The following is a 23,417-nucleotide window of genomic DNA, read 5'->3' as shown; positions in this document are numbered from 1 at the left end:
TCAGGGTGGATTTAATTTAAAATCACTAGTCAGGAAGACTCAAGTTAATCATGGCTTTCTACATAAATGCATTCTTGTTGTTTGTTATAACCTTAATACATATTCCTCACAACTCAGATAGATGTAGGTTTCATTTTTAGAAGGTACACTATACATTTTTAAAGTGATTTATTTTGAAAATGTTTCAGATTAGTTTTACAGCTATAGCAGAAAATTAATGATTGTTTGGTTATTTCATTTACCAAAGGTAACTGAAGCAGACATTTATGAAGTCATTGGGAGGTAAATTATCTCCAATTCAACAGGTTAATTAATATTTGGAGGATTTTCTTGCTATGCTGCATTAGGAGAAGATCCCCACCAGACAGACATTTAAAATATTTTTATTTAACTAAAAACATTGTTTATTCTGGATTTTTTTTATTCAATAGCAAATACATCATTTTAACAAAACAAGCATATGAATTTTTGAATTTAGTTAAACATTCAAGTTTTTTTTAAATCAGGTTTGTTAGAATTTTTAACAAAAATAGTTAAATATTTTAAAAAATAGAGACTGTCAGCCACGTCAACATGAGAAACTTAAAATATTGGCTTCTGCAGCTAACTCAGTCATCTTCACCTTCATTTTCCTGCTTTTTCAAGTCCCAAACGATTTCTCAATTTGGAATGGATTAGCCCAAAGGAAGAAAATATTCTCTTTCTACACCAGCAGAAGATGCTACTGGTGTTAAAAAAAGTGAGATCACTTCAACAATCTCTGAATCCAAGTGCTTAAGTGACTTCCACCTGTTCACTGGTGTGATTTTCTTTAACACATCATTAGCAAACATATTTCTTGAATGGTTCTTATTCCCAGACTGGATCTTTTTCACGGCCTGCTGCCATTTTAGGTTCTCTTCTAGTGAGAGAATGGTACGGTAGATCTCAAAATCAATGAAGGCTACACTCAGAAAGACCTCAAGATTTCTGGAATATGCTGCTCACAGTTTCACTTTTGTTTCTGCCTGTTCCTCTCTTTTCACATTTATCTCCAGACTTCTCCTCCTTGTTCAGATCTTTTCCGCCCCCAACAAGCTTCTGTTCATTGAACTTTTTGAAACTTTGCACTTTTAGAGAGAGGTAGAAGGGATTGACTCAGTGCACACACATTGGCAGAGGGACAATAGAGTTGAAGTCTTATTTCTCACCTCTATATATTTATTTAATTAAAACATTTTTGTGTTAACAAGCATGTTATCTCTGGAGACACAAACCCACATTTGAGAACAGCAAAACTAAGCATCTCTGATAGTATCTTCCGGACTGAGCACCGAGTCGCATTGGGTAGATAGAAAGATTAACCTAAATAATCTATACAGAAGCCCCTGGAACCCCATAAAATTGCATCCCTAATCCATGAACTATTGGAACTCATTTACAAAACTTTTCTTAAACATTACATGAATATATTGTCTCATTCAGACAAATTCAAACTAATGTAGAATTAGAATTTATAATCCCTATTCCATAATGAGATCTTTGAGCGATAATGTAACTTAATTAAAACTAATCTTTAGATAAAATACTTGAAGGAGAAATCCTATAAAAAACCTGATTGTTTTTAAATTAAAAACAAAAACACATTAATTTTTATCCCCCCTGCCCCTACTCACAGCAACCAGGAGGTTTTAGGTGAGTTAAAGTTGTAGAGCACTGTCCCACCTTTCAGAGGAGGGAGGAGAGGGAACAGACCACACTATGCAAACATCCCTCTCCACAGTTGCTGAGATGAAGAGGAAGAAACTTCTTCCTCCTCAAGTTGCTGGAAGTGAGGGAAGAAGAGTGTCAGAAAAGCTTTACATGTGTCAGACAACTATTAGCCCATGACAGATATGAAAGATGTAGTTCCAAGGAAGATCAGGGAAAACACCCTCATGTTCCTAGCAGCTATCCCCTGGGAACTCACACTCCAGGGGGAATTTCCAATCCCCATCTCTCTAACTATAAGGGGGTGTACCCTTTCATCTAGTAGATGCCTTATCTACTTTTTCAAGCACTGTACACTAGCACTTCTTTCCTAACTACTAGACAGACAACTTACACTTTTCCTCCCACACCAGGAGAGGTCACTTTTGGCTCTATCAACCTTGAAAACATCCCTTGAAAATAGCACTCAAGAAGATGAAAGCATTCAGTTCACATATAATGTGCACCTTGCTCACACCATAGTTAAACGCTGTAATGTGTCACACCGACATTACACATTAATAGTACTGTCTCTTTTAGTAAAGTGTTCTTTTAAAGGAAGCCAACATCAATCCATCCATTAGTCCTTGAATGGGATACATTAGACCAATACTACAATCAAGGTTGCATCCAATGACCTACTGAAGTAGTAAGGTGGCCGCCAGGTAGAATAATCAACAGAAAAAGGAAAATATGCATCACTGCTATAATTCTTGTCATATGTTCTGTGCAAATCATCAAAAATCGTAAGTGGCAAAAACATTTAGTTTTTCCATAACACAGCTGTACCACCACCTTGAAAGCAAGCAGACACTCATTCCAAAGATGAATCAGGACTAGAAGTAAAATTTTCAGCAGCATCTATGTGACTCATGTGCTTAAATTGTATTGAAAGTCAAATAGGACTTGTACACTTTTGAAAAAAACTTACTTTGCATGCATGCCAAAGAATATGGGAAAGAATTCTTAACAGCCTTTCATCAACCTGTGTCATTTTGCTATTAAAATGTGCACTTTATTTTAAAAAAAAGTTGTTTTTTTTTTTTTGTAACTTGCTATTGAATAAAAAGCTTTACAGTTCTGAAGTGCCTTTCGCTTCTCTCTCAAAGCACTTTACAAGCAAGTATGTTTGGAAATACAGTTAGACCCATTTTATACGAAGGTAAAGTGAGACAGGAGTCCAATCTTGGCACACATGCAGTTTATGCACGAGACTGGGTTCTTTTTGAATAGCAGTATGTGTTGTGGCCATGCCTGCAACCCTCATGACCACCACTGACCAGGGCTGCTGGAACAATTTGTATAGTGGGAGTACCGAGAGACGTTGAACTAGAACTGCAAGCCCTGTATATGATGGAGACCACTTGAAGCCAGGGAGTGCGGCAGCACCTAATGCACCACTAGTTCCAGCAGCCATGCCACAGGCAATGGCATAAGGGATGAGGCAGCCTCAGCCACGACTCAGTTCCTTTGCCAATAAGAATCCCAGGTGTTGGGATGCTGTTAAGTGGGGATGGAGGGCAGAACATGGAATCTGTGTGACCACCACATCTCAAAAGAACCACACAGTTACTGTGGGGTAAATAACCATTCTTTCTTCAAGTGACTGTTCACATCAATTATACTCCTGGGGATGTCTACACTGCAATTAGACACCAGTGGCTGACTCACATCAGCTGACTCACACTCAGGCTAAGAGGCTGTTTAATTGTGGTATACACATGCAGGCATGGGCTCTGGAGTATTTCAGGAGACTTCCCCAAAGGTCAGTTTTTTCCTCTCACCCTTAAACTAAAGGCCCGATCTGATTCCATTTCACTATTGATTTCAATGGGACTCTGCTTCAGGAACCTGCTTGCATGGCTCTCAATGCAGGATCAAGACTTAAGTAACCTTGCTGCGCGGGCCTAATCCCTGGAGAACTGATTTTAATTTGGTTATTGCATGTAAGAAGCAAATAAAGTTTTTTGCTGCAAGACTTTAGTCAGGGAATGAACATACAAGTTTGCTCCAACAGAGCCATGCTTCTGATCCCTGCCATAATTCTTGAACAGCAGCACTCAGGATGACTGACCAGCTAGCTGCCGCTATTCCCAAGCTTACAGTTTATCCTAGCCCTCTGCAAGATACAGGTGGGCCCTAGAATACTAAGGTTCACCTGACAATACCTACTATATTAACCTTTCCAAAAGGTGTGGGCAAGGGCCACTACATTTTACCCCTGCAATATGGTCCTCAGAAGGAAACACTCCCATCAGGATGGCCCAAGGTCATAAAAAAAAAGGAAAAAAAAAGTTAAGAGCATTTTGACTAATGTTTTTAGATTTAAAAAAAAAAAAAAAAAACCACACAAGAAAAAAAATCAGAAAAAAAAAAAAAAAAAAAAAGACAGACTCCTGAGACTTGTAGTCCTGGAGCTCTGCTGGCAAGGAACTCTACCCTTCTCTACATGCACTCTACAAATTATCCATTTAAGCCATAGCCATTAGTAACTTCATGACTTCCTCATGGAAAATGGAGGCTCTCATCCTGCCAATGCAGTTCATGGACCTCAACAATCAGAGCAGATCCACAATTCTAGTTCCCTTATGTTTGCATTTTCTCCACTTACAATAAAAGAAAAAGAAAATAAGAGCATCCAGGTAAGGAAAGCAATCACCCTGCCACATTCCTTCCCACCATACATTTCCCTGATCACTCTAGTTAAACTGCACTTCAGATAATTACACTTTGAAAAAGTTCATTTAAAAGGATTAAAAAGTGAATTCAAGTACAGCACAACCTTGATTATCTGAGCCTCATTTATCCAAACCTTCCTATTATGTGAAACAGGGTTATGTCCCATGATATCTATAAGTTACAATTAAAAAAATGCCTTGATTATCTGAAACCTAAATTAAGCAAATTTCATCAAGCCCCCTTGTCTAATATTTTGAGTCATACTGTGCAATATGGAAAACAAGTAAAGATTTACAAAAGAATCTCTCATGTGTCAAATACCTTCATCATCAATCCACTTGAGGGTAATTGGCTGTTCATGTTGTAAACTGCACATCTCCCTCACTTCATCACAAAGTTCACCATAGTTCATTGATGCATCCAAATTTGTTATTAGGATGTCCCTGCAAGAGATGAATTCACAGATTTAAACCACAAAATATAGTCCCTCATTCAGAAATATGGTGTCCGCCATAAACTGCTTGCTTCAGTAACTGCATCTATGGAATTTATCCTGCTGAGCTGTGCTCACACAAGCAGCACTTACTCACTAAAGTAATCCCATTGAAATCAATGGGATTACTTGAACAAGCAAGTATTCTTGTGAGAAAGGGCTAGACTCTTGATATCCCAGGGGTGGACAGACTGCCTTTACATCTCAACATTAGTTTAATATTATATTTTACATTAACAAGCCTGGCTTTTCAGTATCTGCTTTATTGGATGTCAGTTCGTTTGACTTAACTCTTTGTGTTTAAACGGGCATTTTAAAATGCCTAGCTTTTGCAACTCCTAAACTAGCCAAAGTGATTTTTTCTTTAGCTAGATGGAATCAAAGACTGAAACATGTCAGAGTTTATATAGGACTTTACAGCAGCTCAGAAGTCCCTGCATTATTAAAGAGATCATTTTGATTACGTAAATATTCTGAATAGGTTTTAATTCCACATTTTTCTGTACTGTATTTCATAAGTTATCCTGAAAATTTGATCTTTTTAAAAAAATTAAACACACAAACAATGTCTCTGACCTCCTGAAACTTTACTTAAGATTAAACAAATGGTGGAAGGAGAGTGAGACCGAAATAAATTGACAAATCACTGTATATAACAGTTGATCAATAGGATGGTGAAAAGGCTATAACAAATTAAATTTTAAAATCTGACTTATCACATTTACATGGTTTTAACCAGAAGAATGGCAAAGTTATTTCTGGTGTTAGGTGTGCGTGATAAAACTTGTATTCAATGCTGTAACTTTGAAATTAAACATTTGCATCACACTTCAGCTAAGAAGTGTGCTTCTCTTAGAAGGAGTTGATAATTACAAAATTCTCAAGTCTGACGTCAACATGGAACTGTTGAAAGACGATAAAGACAGACAATTAGAATGGGATGCTAAGTTTTAGCTTTTAGCAAGCTGAGTATGCTTTTTTTGGCGTACTATTTTCCTTGAAGCTGAAGTTTTTAATTCCTTTCTATGAGGTTCAGTGTTTCTAGAATGATGAAACCCACACAACATAAACCACTTAGTACCCTAGAGAATTTGTGAAACTACATCTTGTCACACTAAGCTGTTGCATGTAAAAACTAAAACCACCACACACACATACACACTAGATCAGGTAAACAACGGAACATGTGAAGTAGATTTTTCATGTGTTATGTTAAATTACCTCAAGAAAAAGCTACACAAAACAAACATGGGAAAAAAAGCAGGTGTTTGAAGGATGTTCAGAGATTCTATATACATTATATATATATAAAAATAAATAAATAAAAGTCCCTCTAGTGGATAACTATACAACTGCACTTCTCAGTTAAGAATATATACTTAGAACCACATGTAAATTATTCACATAACGTACTGAAGTCAACAAGGAACAGAAATAAGGAGAACTAAACATGATTTAATTAGTTTTGCTACTTTCACCCTGTATGACAAGTCATTTTAGAAAACACAAGCTGTCTTACCTACTTCATACATTTGTGTATGTCAGCTGGAAATTGAAACTTTTACAAAAAGAAAGGAGTACTTGTGGCACCTTAGAGGCTAACAAATTTATTAGAGCATAAGCTTTTGTGAGCCACAGCATCCGATGAAGTGAGCTGTAGCTCAAGAAAGCTTACGCTTAAATAAATTTGTTAGTCTCTAAGACGCCACAAGTACTCCTTTTCTTTTTTACGGATACAGACTAACACGGCTGCTACTCTGAAACTTTGACTAAAACAGTTTCCATGAAAATCAAGCTGGAATATGGTAAAGTGTCAAAAATGTGGAGACTATGTCAAGAAAAATATGCATGCATTATTAGGTCATATAGCTATAAGTTGTTTGTTTTATGAAGGCAAAAGGAATATTTTTGCAAAACCAATTTTTTAAAATGACTGGAAGTAAAGCTGTGAGCACAATATTTTTTTTTAAACAGTTTCAAATGTAGATTAAAAATGGGCTATATAATCTTTCAACATGGAATTTTTTTCTTTAACATTTGAAGAGATCTTAAATGAGTTTAAATCTTAACTAATTATTCCTTATGGAAATGAAAAAACAAGCAGGTTTTTAAATATCAATCTGGAAAAGCATATTTAATGTGATAAGCTACCATGATTTACTGAGCGAGACTGAGATGCTAATGTTGCTTGCAAAATGAACAAGTGGTCTGGAGTCCACAAGTACTTCTTAGAGATCTCAATAATTAAAAAGCATTTCAACTGCACTAGTTCTCAACACCAAAGCAGAATCTAGAAGCTTCATGGAGACAAACACTGTATAAAGACACAAACAGGGAAACAAGGTGGGTGAGGCAATATCTTTTATGGGACCAACTTCTGTTGGGGGGGAGGGGGAAGAGAGCGAGAGAGAGACAAGCTTTTGAGCCACACAAAGCTGAAGAAGAGCTCTGCTTAGCTGGAAAAGCTGTCTCTCTCACCAAAAGAATTTGGTTCAATAAAAAGATATTACCTCACCCACCTTGCATCTTTAATGTCCTGGGATCAATGTGGCTACTACACTGCACACAAAGTAACAGTTACTGACCCAGAGAGGTTATCATCATCTGGGGACCCCGTGCTTCAAGTATAAGCTCAAGTGTTTGTAGGATAGGGAGTACGTAAACTTTTTAGGCCATTCACCATGTCTTCATATAGCGCTTAACCCAAGTATGCTTAATAGAACTATGCGTGTTTACAGGATTGGACCCTAGGACTTGGGACATATGAATGGGGAAGGGATTCAATATTAACATTTATAGATTTGAATTTTTGTTTTAATTATAGCAACATACAAATTGTCATCCTGTATGCTGGCTATGGCAGTGGCCAGTACCAGATAATTCACAGGAGGCCTAATAATCCTAAAGCAAAAAGAAAAAGGAGTACTTGTGGCACCTTAGAGACTAACAAATTTATGAGAGCATAAGCTTTCGTGAGCTACAGCTCACTTCATCGGATGCATTTGTAGCTCACGAAAGCTTATGCTCTAATAAATTTGTTAGTCTCTAAGGTGCCACAAGTACTCCTTTTCTTTTTGCGAATACAGACTAACACGGCTGCTACTCTGAAACCTGTCAATCCTAAAGCAGGCAGATATAGAATAGTTTGCACCCCTCACATTTTGTCTCAGTCTGATCTGATTGTCAGAGATTGGCTTAAGACCTGAAGAATGATTTTTAATATCCCTCAAAAATATTTACCATAATTGTAACAACTCTAGTTATCCATTTAAATACCCAATCCCTTTTTCAATTTTGCTAAATTCTTAACCTCAACAACTTCATGTGGCAATCCATTCCATAATCTAATTACAAACAAATATAATAGATAAAATTGTGTACAGATAACAGTAGTGCCAATATATCTATATATATCTCAATAGAAGTGGTGTGAAGCTACAGACAGGAGGATTTGTTGAACTGTGACCATATGGTCAAACTGTACATCTAAGCACATGGTGTGTCATTCAGAAATGCAGCGCTCAGGGAAAATTAGCCCTCTGCCAACTGTGGAAAGTTACTACTGAAATTAGAAAAAATGGAGAGGGCAATAATTCAATGAAAGGGACCATCCTCTGGATAAAAAGTAATTCTGAACCATTTTGAGATTTGATTTACAGAAGTGGTAACGAAGAGACACTGCGGACTCATTTTGTGTCCTCTCCTCAGATATTAATATGTTTCTTACTGGTAGAGTTCTTAGAGAAATACGAGCACAGTGAGGAAGAACCACCAATGGAAAAAATAGACAAAAAATATTGTAACTACAAACAAAATTTCCAACTGTTATTTCAAGCACCAAGGTATGGTCTCAGAAGAATATGACTAACCACCACACACTGAGTCAGACAGACCGATTTCTTTTAACAAGTATTTATTGTCACTAGGGCAATACCTTAGAAAGACCATAAATCTTGGTGTTCCAAAAAGAGAACAAAAATAGATGAAGTATTTTCTTCAGATAACTTTGAAATCACTACTATAGCAGGCCTTGCACCAGGAGACAGTGTAGAAGCATGTCCCCCAGATGATGGATGGGAGTAGCCTGTCTTGGGGAAATCCAAAGAAAGTCCCCCATCCCGTAAGTATGGATGACATTCTTTGTTCCTAGAGGTAAACATTTAGCCATATTAAAAATGCACATTTTGCCCCAATTTACCAAGCAATCCAGTTCATTCTGAATCAGTGACCTGTCCTCTTCATTATTTACCACTCCCACAATTTTTGGGTCAAGTGCAAATTTTATCATTGATGATTTTATGTTTTCTTCCAGGTCACCGATAAAAATATTAAATGGCATAGAGCCAAGAACTGATCCCTGTGGGACCTCAATGGAAACACACCCATTCTACAATTCCTCATTTACAGTTACATTTTGAGATCCATCAGTTTGCCAGTTTTTAAATCCATTTAACGTGTGCCATGATATAAATCATTCTATCTTTTTAATCAAAATACTGTGTGTCAAATGCCTTACAGAAGTCTAAGTATGTAACCAAACTTGTGATTTGATTTAAAAAAAAATATATCCAGTTAGTCGGACAAGATCCATTTTCCATAATCCCATGTTGATTTGCACTAAATACATCACCCTCCTTTAATTATTAGCTGAGTCCCATATCAGCCACTCCATTATCTTGCCTGGGATTGATACTAAAAAAGGGATAACAGATGAAGTGTTGAAATGCAGCAGTGAAATCACAGAATAAGTACGATATTGAGTACACCTAGGAAGCTTGATTAGTGACGATGGTTCCATCAAGGTTGAGGTTTAAAGGAAATGTGCTTCAGCTACAAGTGCTGCACAGAGCCTGATGAAATTATGGATAAAAACCATTATCTGCAGTACCATTGTGAAAATTTATCATACCGCTGTACTAACAGCATTACTTGATGGTCTGGAAGCAGTTGCATTAAATGAAACAGACATCAGAAAGCTGGAGGCAGTGGAGAGGAGAACTCTTCAGATGATATATTCAGATAAATGAAGTTATAAAGGAAAATAAAACTTGATGCCAAGGTAGGGGATTAGCTGCAACTGAAAGATGATACACATGCGGACACTGTAGAACAAATGAATGACAGTATGCCAAAGAAAATAATAAAGACAACAAGACCTAGAGGCTGATTGCCGAATAGATGGCAGGACATTGTACACAGGGACATGACCAGGCTGAGCTTACTGGAGGAACTACCTATGGACAGGAATGAATGGTAACACTCTACATTTTTTCCATGTCTCTAAAGATGCTTTGGGATGAGATTATAGGAGAAGATTAAGAAGGTAATTATTTCCCTTTGAAACTCACATTTTAAAGGAGATAAGAAGTTACAGATCCAGAAAAAAGTCTATCTAGTTTAACACTGTCCCATACTTCAGTATTAAGTAAACAAAACTTGCAGAATAGCCACATGACTTCTTAGCCAGGATCTCATGTATGTAACAAGAGCAGTTATTTATATGTAATGAACACCTTCTGCCCAAAAGTTACAACTAATTTTTAATATGACTTGTATGGAGGGCCCTTAATACCTGTATCTCGAGGTACCTTACTATGAATGAGGTGAGCTGTAGCTCACGAAAGCTTATGCTCAAATAAATTTGTTAGTCTAAGGTGCCACAAGTACTCCTTTTCATGAAATCAATAATACTATGAAAAATACAACTCAAGTTACAGGTTGTTTCTACTCAGCGTGTAACTAACTCAGTGAAGACAACACAGGAGAGTGATAGACTCACATAACTATTCAGTCATGCTTTTTGTAGGTGAAAACTGATTCAGCTCTTACCATGTGTGTGTACCTGCGCTGTGACACCGTCCACCTTTGGGTATTCCATCTATGTGCTTTCAGTTAGGTTAGCAGATCAACTTCGGACGTTGCAATTCCACTGAATACTCAGTGCCAAACATCCATTTCAGTATCTGGCCCAGAATGCATGTTACCACAATAGGATACATACCCTGAACTCCCACTGAAGTCAACGTGAGTATTAGATGCAAATCCTATGGCAGGATCAAGCCTTAAATTTTTGGTTTCAGAGTAGCAGCCGTGTTAGTCTGTATCTGCAAAAATGAATAGCAGTACTTGTGGCACCTTAGAGACTAACATTTATTAGAGCATAAGCTTTCGTGAGCTACAGCTCACTTCATCAGATGCACAGAATGGAAAATATAGTAAGTACGTGTGTACACACACACACACACACACACACACACGCTGGAAGTTGCCATACAAACTGTAAGAGGCTAATTAATTAAGATGAGTTATTATCAGCAGGAGGAAAAAAAACTTGTAGTGATAATAAAGATCTGTGACAGACCAGTCCTCACTTACAGACAGCCCCCCAACCTGAATCAAATACTTACAACCAAATACCGCACAACAAAAGCACTAACCCAGGAACCTATCCTTGCAACAAAGCCCAATGCCAACTCCGTCCACATATTTATTCAGGTGACACCATCATAGGACCTAATCACACATGCCATCAGGGGCTCATTCACCTGCACATCTACCAATGTGATATTTGCCATCATGTGCCAGCAATGGCTCTCTGCCATGTACATTGGCCAAACCGGACAGTCTCTATGCAAAAGAATAAATGGACACAAATCTGACATCGGGAATCATAACATTCAAAAACCAGTAGGAGAACACTTCAACCTCTGTGGCCACTCAGTAAAAGATTTAAGGGTGGCAATTTTGCCACAGAAAAGCTTCAAAAACAGATTCCAACAAGAAACTGCTGAGCCTGAATTAATATGCAAACTAGATACCATTAACTTGGGTTTGAATAGAGACTGGGAGTGGATGGGTCATTACACATTTTGAATCTATTTCCGTAAGTTTCAGAGTAGCAGCCCTGTTAGTCTGTTAAGTATCCTCACACCTTCTTGTGAACTGTTTAAATGGGCCATCTTGATTATCACTACAAAAGTTTTTTTTTCCCCCTCCTGCTGATAATAGCTCAACTAATTAGCCTCTCACAGTTCGTATGGTAATTTCTAACTTTTGAGAGAGAGAGAGTATATATATCTATCTAACTATATGTTCCATTCTATGCATCCGACGAAGTGAGCTGTAGCTCACGCTCTAAAGAATTTGTCAGTCTAAGGTACCACAAGTACTCCTGTTCTTTTTCCTTAAATTATTAAAACTTTAAGTGGGAGGTGGATGGCCATTCTTTGTACTAATTAGAGAAGTACAGATGAGAAAACTTATTTTGCCCAAGCAGCATCTATTTCTGATGCAATTGCATACAGGATTTATCCAAATCCTTAGTCAATTATACATATTCTTTTGAGATCTACTACATTAAATCTGAATGCCAACAACTACATCAGCTGGTCAGAACAGCTGAATGAAGACTATTTGTTGATAAACTTTACTTAAGAATCCCACTAGATATGCACTTTTCCCCAGTCAGACTTAAGAAGTCAGACTCCATCAAGCAGCATAAAGGGGCCAATGTTGGGCACATACTTTTATTAAGAGCATTTCTCGCATTCCTGGGATGAGGCATTGCAAAGGTTAGAATCATGCTGACTAGGGCACAGCTAACCAGAGTCAGGTAGTTCCTTTGTAGTCAACAGGATTTAATGCAGATGATTTCAGAGGATTATACATAATCTAGACAAGCAACAAAATGTTTTTAAAAATGAAATGAGAAATTACACAAATTTGCTCTATACTTCAGTTTCCGTATGCTGTCATTTCTGCTACATAAGGAACTCTGTTATACCAAAGAAATACAAATGCCATAGCTCCTGAGATTCCATGGAGAGACAATCACAACATTCATGATTTTTGCAGCTTCTTTACATAAACAGGCTATTTGTTTAATCACAATTTCAGGAAGGTATATTGTACTATCAACTGGCGCTGTAAATTTAGCAGCTATCTGAATAACTCTTGATACTAATTCTGAAATAGTACGTTTTACTACATCTGCATACATGGAAGCAGGAATCCAGAACAGATACTGAAATACTTCAAGTTATGCTTTAGCCCATAAACTGTTTTACATAAACCTGTTACTTAACATAGAACTTTGTGTCAACAAAGCAAAGACAAAATTCAGTAATTCTGGGACCCCTACTTTGTAAGTGGGACAGATGCTTTGCTCTTCTCCAACTGAGAAGAACTTTAAACCACGATGGCTAGAATGCTTCAGAGGTTCTGAATGAATTATAAAGGAAAAAAAACATTTTTATCTACAAATACAATCTGCATGAGTCATGAAAATTACATGTTTCAGAGTAGCAGCCATGTTAGTCTGTATTCTCAAAAAGAAAAGGAGGACTTGTGGCATCTTAGAGACTAAAATTTATTTGAGCATAAGCTTTCGTGAGCTACAGCTCACTTCATCAGATGCATTTGATGATCCGAGGAATGGAAAACTTGTCTTATGAAAGGAGACTTAAGGAGCTTGGCTTGTTTAGCCTAACTAAAAGAAGGTTGAGGGGAGATATGATTGCTCTCTATTAATGTATCAGAGGGATAAATACCAGAGAGAGAGAGGAATTATTTAAGCTCAGCAATAAATTTGTTAGTCTCTAAGGTGCCACGGGTACTCCTTTTCTTAATGTGGACACAAGAACAAATGGGTATAAACTGGCCACCAGGAAGTTTAGACTTGAAATCAGACGAAGGCTTTTAACCATCAGAGGAGTGAAGTTTTGGAATAGCCTTCCAAGGGAAGCAGTGGGGGCAAAAGATCTATCTGGTTTTAAGAGTCTACTTGATAAGTTTATGGAGGACATGGTATGATGGGATAATGGGATTTTGGTAAGTAACTGATCTGTAAATATTCAGGGTAAATAGGACTAATCCCCTGAGATGGGATATTAGATGGATGGGATCTGAGTTACCCTGGAAAGAATCTCCTGTAGTATCTGGCTGGTGAACCTTGCCCATATGCTCAGGGTTTAGCTGATCGCCATATTTGGGGTCAGGAAGGAATTTTCCTCCAGGGCAGATTGGAGGAGGCCCTGGAGGTTTTTCTCCTTCCTCTGTAGCATGGGGCACGGTTGACTTGAGGGAGGCTTCTCTGCTTCTTGAAGTCTTTAAACCATGATTTAAGGACTTCAATAGCTCAGACATAGGTGAGGTTTTTCATAGAAGTGGGTGGGTGAGATTCTATGGCCTGCGCTTTGCAGGAGGTCAGACTAGATGATCAGAATGGTCCCTTCTGACCTTAGTATCTATGAATCTATTTGGTGGAAGATACAGTGGAGAGATTTTTATATTTTATACACACACAGAACATGAAACAATGGGTTTTATCATACACACTGTAAGGAGAGTGATCACTTAAGTTGAGCCATCATCATCGGGCGGGGAGGAGGAAAAGCTTTCATGGTGACAAGCAAGGTGGGCCATTTCCAGCAGTTAACAAGAATATCTGAGGAACAGGGGGGGTGAAATAACATGGGGAAATATAGTTTTACTTTTTGTAATGACCCATCCACTCCCAGTCTCTGTTCAAGCCTAAGTTAATTGTATCCAGTTTGCAAATTAATTCCAATTCAGCAGTCTCTCACTGGAGTCTGTTTTTGAAGTTTTTTTGTTGAAGGATAGCCACTCAGGTCTGTAATCGAGTGACCAGAGAGATTGAAGTGTTCTCCGACTGGTTTTTGAATGTTATAATTCTTAATACTTGTTGCAGGAAGTACAAAAAAAATGTTCAATACTTTTACTAATTCCTTTTATGATATTCACTTCCTTCCAGTGAATTCTAGTAATGAATCAAATGTTATCACAAATGTCAAATACTCAAAGGTCTGCTTCATTCTTGAACGAAGCCTATACATATACCTGCACACCCCTAGACCTTCCTTCCTGTGCCAGCAAGCAGTCTCAAATTGGTCATGCTAATTCCTCTTTCCATCCACTGTTCTTTTCCCTCATAGAACCAAGTAGCTCTCCTACCATTCTTTATTCCTATATCCCCTTGCAAACATTTGGAGAATGACACATTTTTATATTCTGAAAACACTTATTAGGTTTGAATGTTGTGCATATATACACTGGATACAACATTTGTGGACTACAGTTTCAGAGCAGCTTGCACATCTCAAACATGTAGTACCACGCTAGTGCTACTATAAATTGAGAACATCCTTTGAATTGAAACTAGGCACACTTAACAGCACTTGTATTGTGCAAGCCTTTCATCCAAAGACCTCAAAGCTGTTTACAAGTACTCATTAAATCTCTCAAACAGTGCTGTCAGGTAGTAAAACCTTGCTAATTAGCACTAATCACTGCTGATGATCAAAATTTCACAAATTACTGAGCAAGAGTAACACGATAACAGCAGTAATAATGCACCACAAAATATGCTGTGCTCATTTATTTTCACATGTATTCACTTACTGTATTAGATGTGTAAAAACAAATCTATTAAATAGATATGTAATGCAATGTCCTGCAATATATTTTGAAAGGTAGTGTTAACAAGAATCCTCACTATAAACAAGGCCTCATTAAATATTTGAGGACATATTTTTGTGCACAAATCACCACATCTATAATGAAGCGTGAATTAGAAAGGTTTTGGTTGATTTCCATTTACAGATGGGTAAATTGAGACAGAGATTAAGTGAAAAGAAATGGAGTACTTGTGGCACCTTAGAGACTAACAAATTTATTAGAGCATAAGCTTTCGTGAGCTACAGCTCACTTCATCGGCTTATGCTCTAATAAATTTGTTAGTCTCTAAGGTGCCACAAGTCCTCCTTTTCTTTTTGCGAATACAGACTAACACAGCTGCTACTCTGAAACCAGAGATTAAGTGACTGGCTCATGGTTAAAATGAAAGTTAATGGTATGGCTAGTTTTACAATCAAGGAGCTATCTTCCAGTCCCCCTGCCCTAACCACAAGACTATGCCACATTTCACTGCAGGAGCAAAAAATTTTCCCTATATATCCATGGACCCAGTCATTTCGTTTTCAAGGCATTATTTGCCAATCCTACTCACGCATCAGAACAAAGCATGAGGCTATGGATTCACCATAGCTTAATTTGACATAAATTATGTTGTTCAGGGGCGTGAATTAGCCACCCTGAGTGACATAACTTACACTGATTTAAATGCCAGTGTGGACAGTACTATGTCAGTGGGAGACCTTCTCCTGCCTACACAGCTACTGCTGCTCTCAGGGGCTGGAGTAATTAAGCTGACAGGAGACATCTCTCCCCACAGTTTTGAGCAGCTACATTAGAGGGCTTACAGCAGTGCAGGGTACCCATAGTCTTAGTAAAGTAATATACTGTTACTCCCTTTCACAGTCTGTAAAGACTAAGTTCTTCATCCTGGTTTTGTCCTCTTCTTTCCAACTGTTACTAAACAAAGTTTCTTATTAAAAAAAAAATATAGCCACACGACACACCAAATTACTGACAATGAATACACTAGGGATCAATATATTTTTAGCTTACAAGGAAAAAGGCCAAAACTCAAGTCTAAGTTTAAAAAGTCACTGTCAATTGCTTTTAAGCTAATTCATATTTAGTAAAAAGGGAGGGAGTAGGATTCAAAACTAGATAGAAGTGCTCTCAATTGTTTTAAAATTTAAACAAACAAACAAACAAAAAACCACATTTCCCTATAATGTTATAAGCCAAACAACAAAAGCAACCTGCTGGTGAAGTTCCTAGAAAATGAAAGTGAGTATAAACCAAAGTGAACCTAATAGGTATAACTGCAACTCTCTGATGTTTACATTTCACTCAACATGGGCCAACATCATAAATAGTGAAAGGTAAACTGGATTTTTAAAGTTCATTTTAAATAACTTAATTTGAAACAGGTAAATATTCCTACTGGATTTACTAATAATTTGTGGTTAAAATGCAAACACTTATTTCCCACAACTTCCTAAATATTTCTGACAGACAATCCTTTTGAGCTTTCATTAAGGTGGTGGAAATCAATAAGCCAAACAATGGCAGTTGCTGGCACAGTCTACAATTTTAACCACAGAACTGATACCTCTAATTATGCAAGTATAATAGCAGCTATAAATTATTATCTGCATTACAATAGCACCCAAAGGTGCTAATTAGTAACAGGACTCTTTTGTGATAGGTTTTATAGAAACCCAGACAATTTCTGCCCCAAAGAGCTTACAGTGTACATCCCCAAACTTTCAATGAGAACTATACAGGTGGACATCAGCACAGCCCCACTAACTTTAATAGAAATCTGCCAATGCAGAACTCATTGCAGGACTGGGGCCTAAGGAAAACCAATTAAAATATATTAGCTGTGCCTGGGTTTAAACAGGCTACATTGTTTTATTAATCTTCAAACTGAATCAGCAAATACATCAACACTTCTGTTTCAAAACAGATTTGTTTAGAAACCAAAAACAAGCCAACCAAAAATAAGACAGACGCATCTCTCACTGGTTTATAAAGATTCAGGGATTTAAAAAAAATAAAAATGAACATCCAAGTAAATTTACAAACATTGTTTGTACACAGAATGATTTGTTAGCATCCATTGGAACCATCAACTCTTTGGTTATTGCATTACTAAATGAGTTCATGGACTATTGTTCGCTGCTAACTAAAGTGACAAACCACATATAAAGCAGCACGGAAAGGACTGTATGACTTACCCATTATAATGTGCTTTTACTCTGATGAAGTCTCTGTTCAGATTCATTTTCGATCCCATTCTGCTAGGCATGGTACTAATACAGAAGTGTAAATGACAAATACGTTCTGGGCATAAAGATTTGGTAGGAGGATACAAGTAATCACTAATGTTATGCCAAATTCCAATGAAGTAGTAAGTGAAATTTACAGGTTCTTTTTCCCAATTATATCCGGTCCACCTGCACACACAAGCAGAAATATAGAGTTTAACAAACACACACAAAAAAAACTGGAACACATTAAAGTACAGATGTGGTGCTAGATCTTACAGTGACTAAAACACACGACTAACTTTACCCACAATATACCATAGAAATCAATGAGACTACTCACTGCCATAAGACCCTGGTCCTGCAAAAATATGTCAGCCTTTAATTACTTTTGTAGTGCTCTTGTTTTAATTTTATAAAAGCTTTTAAAAGCACCTAACAAGCAGAGGGATAAGCATTAAAGAAAATAGTAATATCAGAAAATAGGGCCTGTTAAACTTAATTTTATAAAATTATTCAGGTTAAGACTAGATAAATTACCAACTGTCAGAATATTAATCTGTCCCCTCAGATGGGCAAACTATGATCTGAATACTTCAAGAACAATATTTTTCCTCCAAAGTTTCCAAATAAAACTTCGCATATATCCACTTTTGGCCAAAAGTATTGCAAGCAAAGCTCTTTTTAAGAGACTGGGGAAAAGGAAGGAACACTTCATTTACAGAAAAGTTGTTTACTCATCCTTCTTCTAGTCCCACATTTTTCATGACACACAGAAGTTTTTCTGCTTTCCCATAGGGAAGAAACACTGCCGTATCCCAGACCAATGTTAACTAGGTCTCTAAGGAAAAGGTTCCAGCTGCACGCTGGCCTCCCTTTAGGGGGTGGGAAGGTCTAGTTGTGAACCTGTTTAATAAACTGAAGCACCCCCCACCCCCATAAATATATACTGAAGCAGGGTTATAACAGCTGGGGGGGGGGGGACCACACAACCTACAGGGTTTGTCAGTCTTTTGAGTATTGGGGTCATTCCTCCCCAGGTGGCTCTGGTTCAGAGAAAGCATGGCCCCCCCTGTACCGGCTGGGTCCCACTAGCTGCTTGGCAGGAATTTCTGGTCCTAGGCTCCAAGCCCCAACTCGGGGCGTTGCGGTCTCTGTACCGAGGAGCGGGGCACAGGCCGCCTGCCCCAAGCGGAGGGGAGGCGCTGCCCCGCCGGCGGCCTGCCTCCCGTAGAGCGCTCGGCGCGGGGTCACGGCCGCTGGGGGGGGAGGGGGGGAGCGTGGCCTGGCTTCGTGCCCGCAGGCTCCTCGCCCACGCGGGGGTGCCCCAGGTCTGGGGTCCAGCCGAGCGGAACGAGCTACGCCCCCCAGCACAGGGGCGGGGGAGGGGGGCGCTATCTCCTACCTGCTGCGGCGGCGCCCGCTGAAGTGGGTCCCCCCCCCCCCAGGAGGGCGGCCCGCGCTCCCGCCAGCCCCTCAGCCTAACCCCGCCCCGGCTTCTCCCGCCCCCGGGCTGAAGTTGCCCGAAGTCCCGGCAGGAAGTTGGGATCGGACTCGGACGCGGTCCCCCTCGCGCCTGGGGGGGGGGGGCCCCCGCCCCCGCCGCACTTCCCACCCCGCGCCCGGCTCAGCGGCGACCCCCGCCCGGCGGCTGCAGCGGCCCCAGCGCCGTCGCTACGCCTCCGAACATGGCGGCCCAAGCCAGCAGGTTAGCGGCCGCAACAGCCAATGGAGCGCCTCCCACCCTACCTGCCGACCAATCGCAAGCGCCGCCCACCTGAAACCAATCCCCAGAGGGATACCGCCCAGGCCTGGCCAATCAGAGATCGGCATCCGTTACCTGGAGAGCTGAGGCGAGGCAGCCAATCATGACATAGGAGGGGGCCAGGAGAGCACCTGCAGCCAGTGGGGAGAGGGAGGGACACGAATCTGCCTAGGTGGGGTGGCAGGGTTCCCACCGGGGGGCTGAGGAGATGGGGGAACGGGGCTTGGTGTCTGGATTCCTGAGCCCTGGTTATACGTGGGGCAAGCGGAAGTGAGTCCTGGCTGCAAGAACTCCTGGGTTCTATTCCCCTTGCTCCCACCCGTTGGCCTTAGGCATGTCCCTTAACCTCTGTGCCTCGATTTACCCCTCTCTAAAGTACGCTACAATTGGAAGTGGAAGCTTAGTCCATTTGTGTTTCCAAAGGGCTTTGACATTCTCAGCTGGAACACACTATGGGAGTAGTCGGGTCATAATCGCATGGGGCATAGGATCCACCCCACCGAATCCTGTTTCGGTAGCATCCTCAATGAAAGTCAATGGTAGATCATGTAAAATATGGTAAGTCAGTGATGTCAATGGTAGCTCATGCCCAGTGTATTCCACTCTTTAGTATAAGTGTTTTCATTCTTAATTTTAGGCCTTTAACAAATACTTTAAATCTATTTTTTAAAAGCAAAAATATTACTTAATATTGTTATGTAATCATTTTCAAGGCTCTCTTAGAACAGTAGAGGTCTCCACATCCCTCAGTAAAAGGCATCTGTTGCAAGCCAATTAATAAACTCATTTACAAAGACAAATCTCAAAGTAGGATCAGAATCTAGGTTCCCAAATGAGCGATTTTCCAGTTTCAGCTAAAAGAACATCTCTACTACCTCAGGAGGTTTGCAACCTTTTAAAGGGTAAGATACATGATGACAGGATCAAATGTATCTGAGCATAATTGACAAACCAATAGATTGGATACTGATAATATGTTACAATTGTTTTTGTTTCAGCTAGGTATTTTGCTAAGAAAACAGACCCAATCCAAAGATTATCTAAATAAACCCATACAAGAGGAAAAAGGCAATCAAAACAAACAAAAGAGCTTCAAAAACAAGCTGCAGGAAGTCCTTGTCCTACAGAGCCTCCAAAGTGTATCAAAAGAGACATGGATGGCTGACCTGCCCATTGGCTCAACTCAGTGATTTTTTCATTATAGATTATGCATTGATTCTTTTGATCTCTCCATACTTCTGTTTCTAGGCAGTGAGGCAATGTGGTTAATACCTAGAGCATGAGATTAGGTATCAGAACTACTGGGTTGTGTTCCTTACTCTTCCACTGGAGGCGTCATAATTTGCATTTTGAAGATGAAAATTATTATGTTAAGCACTAGTATATGTGACCTATATGACTGCTGCTTGTCATGCTGATTTTAATCTTATTGTTACTTTGTGCTCCCCCTCCAGTCAGTTTCATCCACCCATTGATTCTCATCCTATATGTAAAATATGCACCCTTCTGGAGAATAGAAAGTCTTTTTGATATGTTTGTGTAGCACCTAGCACAATGGGGTCCTGATCCCTTACTGGAGATTCTAGGTACTACAGCAGTACAATTAAAATAGTGATAATATCACTGGCATGGAGATATGGGGTTTTTTCTACTGTTTTTGTAGTCTAGTCGTTAGAGTAGGAAACTATGAGTCAAGACTCCAAAGTTTTGTTTCTGATGTTGCCACTTATTCACTTTGCAACCCTCAAAGAGCTTGAGTTAGCAACCATTATTCCTGTTGAGTAGTACTTACTTGCACAAGTAGTCCCACTTAAGTAAGAGTCATGGTTTCAAAACTGGCCCTTAAATCTCTCTGTCTCAGTTTCCCTATCTGTAAAATTGAGATAATGATACTTACTTCACATGGCATGGAAATAAATAATTAAACCTGTAAAGCAACGGAAGCTCCTTAGACAAAAGGTGCTGTGAACTATTTAGGGCTGAGCTTTTGTTCTTTTTTTCAGCACAGTTTAGACATAAAAAAAATCTATATACATTTACAGCACTTATAATAACACGTTCATAAAATGAACATATTCCATTATGTTTTTTCCACTGGTCATTCAATACCCCTTAATCGTTTTAACAAAAATGTCCTAAGTTCTACATCTCTTAATATCACAGTATTTTTTTAAAAATATATTCATTTCTAAATTTGATGCTCTCCATTTCAGGGGAGAAAGATCAGTAGATGGCACTTGTTAGAGATGATGTCAGTTTTCCTTTTATGGATTGGCTAACAAGGTTGTAACAGCATTACAAGCATAACATATTGTAAGATCATTGTCTCTGCCATATTGTTTTTGAAACACAACCAACTTCTGTTGGCATAGAGCCGTAAATCCTGAATATGTTCCTGAGCCCAATTTTTTTCTCAGCTGGCAGAATATTGCATTTTATATGCCATTAATTTAGCCTTAACCTAATAAACTGACGGTTATCAAACCACTGCTCACTAGAGCTAAAGTAAAGGACCTGAGAATATCCTTATTATAAACCCCATTTTTGAGAGGGTTCTAACTCAGCCATTTTAATTTGTGCCAGATTGAAAGGAAGTATTCAAGCTGAGGCATTATTTAAAAAAACATTGGGGAGAAAAATACCTCTGTGATATCTTTTTTTCATACTTGAGAGCAGACTCTAAAGTGGACTGTTCAGTTTGTCATAGGGGAAAAAATGTCTCCTTGAAAATATTTGAGTTGTTTGAAGTGTGGCTACTCTCAGATCCAGTACAAATAGAGGAGAGCAAGTTTGGTTCTATTCTGCCTCATGCATCAGCAGCAAAACTGGGGACTTTCAATTCTGCATTCCCTTCCTTGGGGGGTGAACTGTGATTGAATACACATGCAGTAACATCAGCAACCAAAACCCCTTGAACTAAAGGAGCTCGCCTTTCGTATGAGATGGTAGCAGGCTTTTTTGGGGACTGGGGCTAGCCACTAAGGCAAAGTTTGGAGACTAAACATCTTTGTGGCTATGAGTGCGAACTCCTTATATAAGTAGGGTGAGAACTATCCACACCCACCCAATGAAAGGAACTGTCCTAGAAAACTTAGAATAACAAACACCCAAGAAGTTCAGACATTCTTCAGATTATTCTAATCAGGGATCTGATCCGGCTTCCATCAAAGTTCATTGTAAATCTCACTGAGCTGGATTGGAACCCTGTTACCTAAAAGGATGACATGCATTTTGACTGAGAAATTTCTGCAAATGGGGGGTCAAGTTATGTGCCAAATTACATACACCCCAACCAATCCCATTGACTTCAGTGGATTTACTTTGGCTTTATACAGGTTTCATCAGAATCTGGCCCTCAATTACACACATTTTATATCGAGATGTGCATTCAAATTCAGGGTCCGATCCTGCCCCCTACACATACTGACAGGAGAGCTTTGAGTAGGTAGAGAATGCAGCATTGGGCATTTATTTGCCCTGTGGTACATAATAAAATATCATGTTAAAGAATAATTTTTTGGCTGTATGCTACCAACATCCAGAGTACTGGTTTCAGGGTGTAGTGGCTTCTGAGTTATTTCATGGTGCCTGTTGAAGTTAAAAAGCACAACTTTCTATAGGAATGTATATTTACATAGTTCCAGTAGGTGGCAAGATGGTCTCAGGGAACTGCTTTGGAGAAAAGTACAGCTGAATACCCGATGTTCATAGATCATAGCTTCCTTCATTTTAATGTTGTTCACAGGGTACTGAGCACTGTTCTTTCTAAAAAATAGTTTATTGGGGGAAGAAAATGAGCTTCTTTGGGGTAAATAGTGGCATTAACCCATAGTCTTGTACTGGGAAGTAGGAAGCTGTCCAAGCATATATGATCATATCTTACTCTGGTGCAGGGCTGTTCCACCTGCATTTCCACAGAAGGCACTGGGTGTCAGATGCACAGCATCTCAGAACTCCTGGGCAGGGAGTTAAGTGCAACTGCTGTGCTTCCCTCTTCCCCCTGGTCCCAGGTCCTCCTTGCCCTTCCTTACCCCCCTCTCTTTAGCAGTGA

General features: G+C 39.2%; 1 protein-coding gene across 4 annotated transcripts in view; it reads right to left on the bottom strand.

Annotated features, from left to right (window-relative positions):
• The window catches only part of PRKCZ (protein kinase C zeta), a 152,744-nt gene extending 133,475 nt beyond the window's left edge, over positions 1 to 19,269 (bottom strand). For 2 of the 4 annotated variants that reach the window (XM_038376397.2, XM_043499776.1), the window contains exons 1-3: positions 19,007 to 19,129; positions 17,572 to 17,790; positions 4,729 to 4,850 (exon numbers count right to left, since the gene is read on the bottom strand). In XM_038376397.2, coding sequence (XP_038232325.1) covers positions 4,729 to 4,850; positions 17,572 to 17,642 — 193 coding nt within the window. In that variant the 5' untranslated portion in view covers positions 17,643 to 17,790; positions 19,007 to 19,129. Of the gene's footprint in view, positions 1 to 4,728; positions 4,851 to 17,571; positions 17,791 to 18,598; positions 18,845 to 19,006; positions 19,130 to 19,216 lie in introns of those variants that run through there. The other 2 variants (XM_038376399.2, XM_038376398.2) reach the window with 2 other exon arrangements.
• Between the last annotated feature and the right edge of the window lie 4,148 nt (positions 19,270 to 23,417).

Source organism: Dermochelys coriacea, chromosome 18, assembly GCF_009764565.3.
Source record: "Dermochelys coriacea isolate rDerCor1 chromosome 18, rDerCor1.pri.v4, whole genome shotgun sequence".
NCBI classification, from domain to species: domain Eukaryota; kingdom Metazoa; phylum Chordata; order Testudines; family Dermochelyidae; genus Dermochelys; species Dermochelys coriacea.
This window is presented reverse-complemented; position numbering and strand designations above follow the sequence as displayed.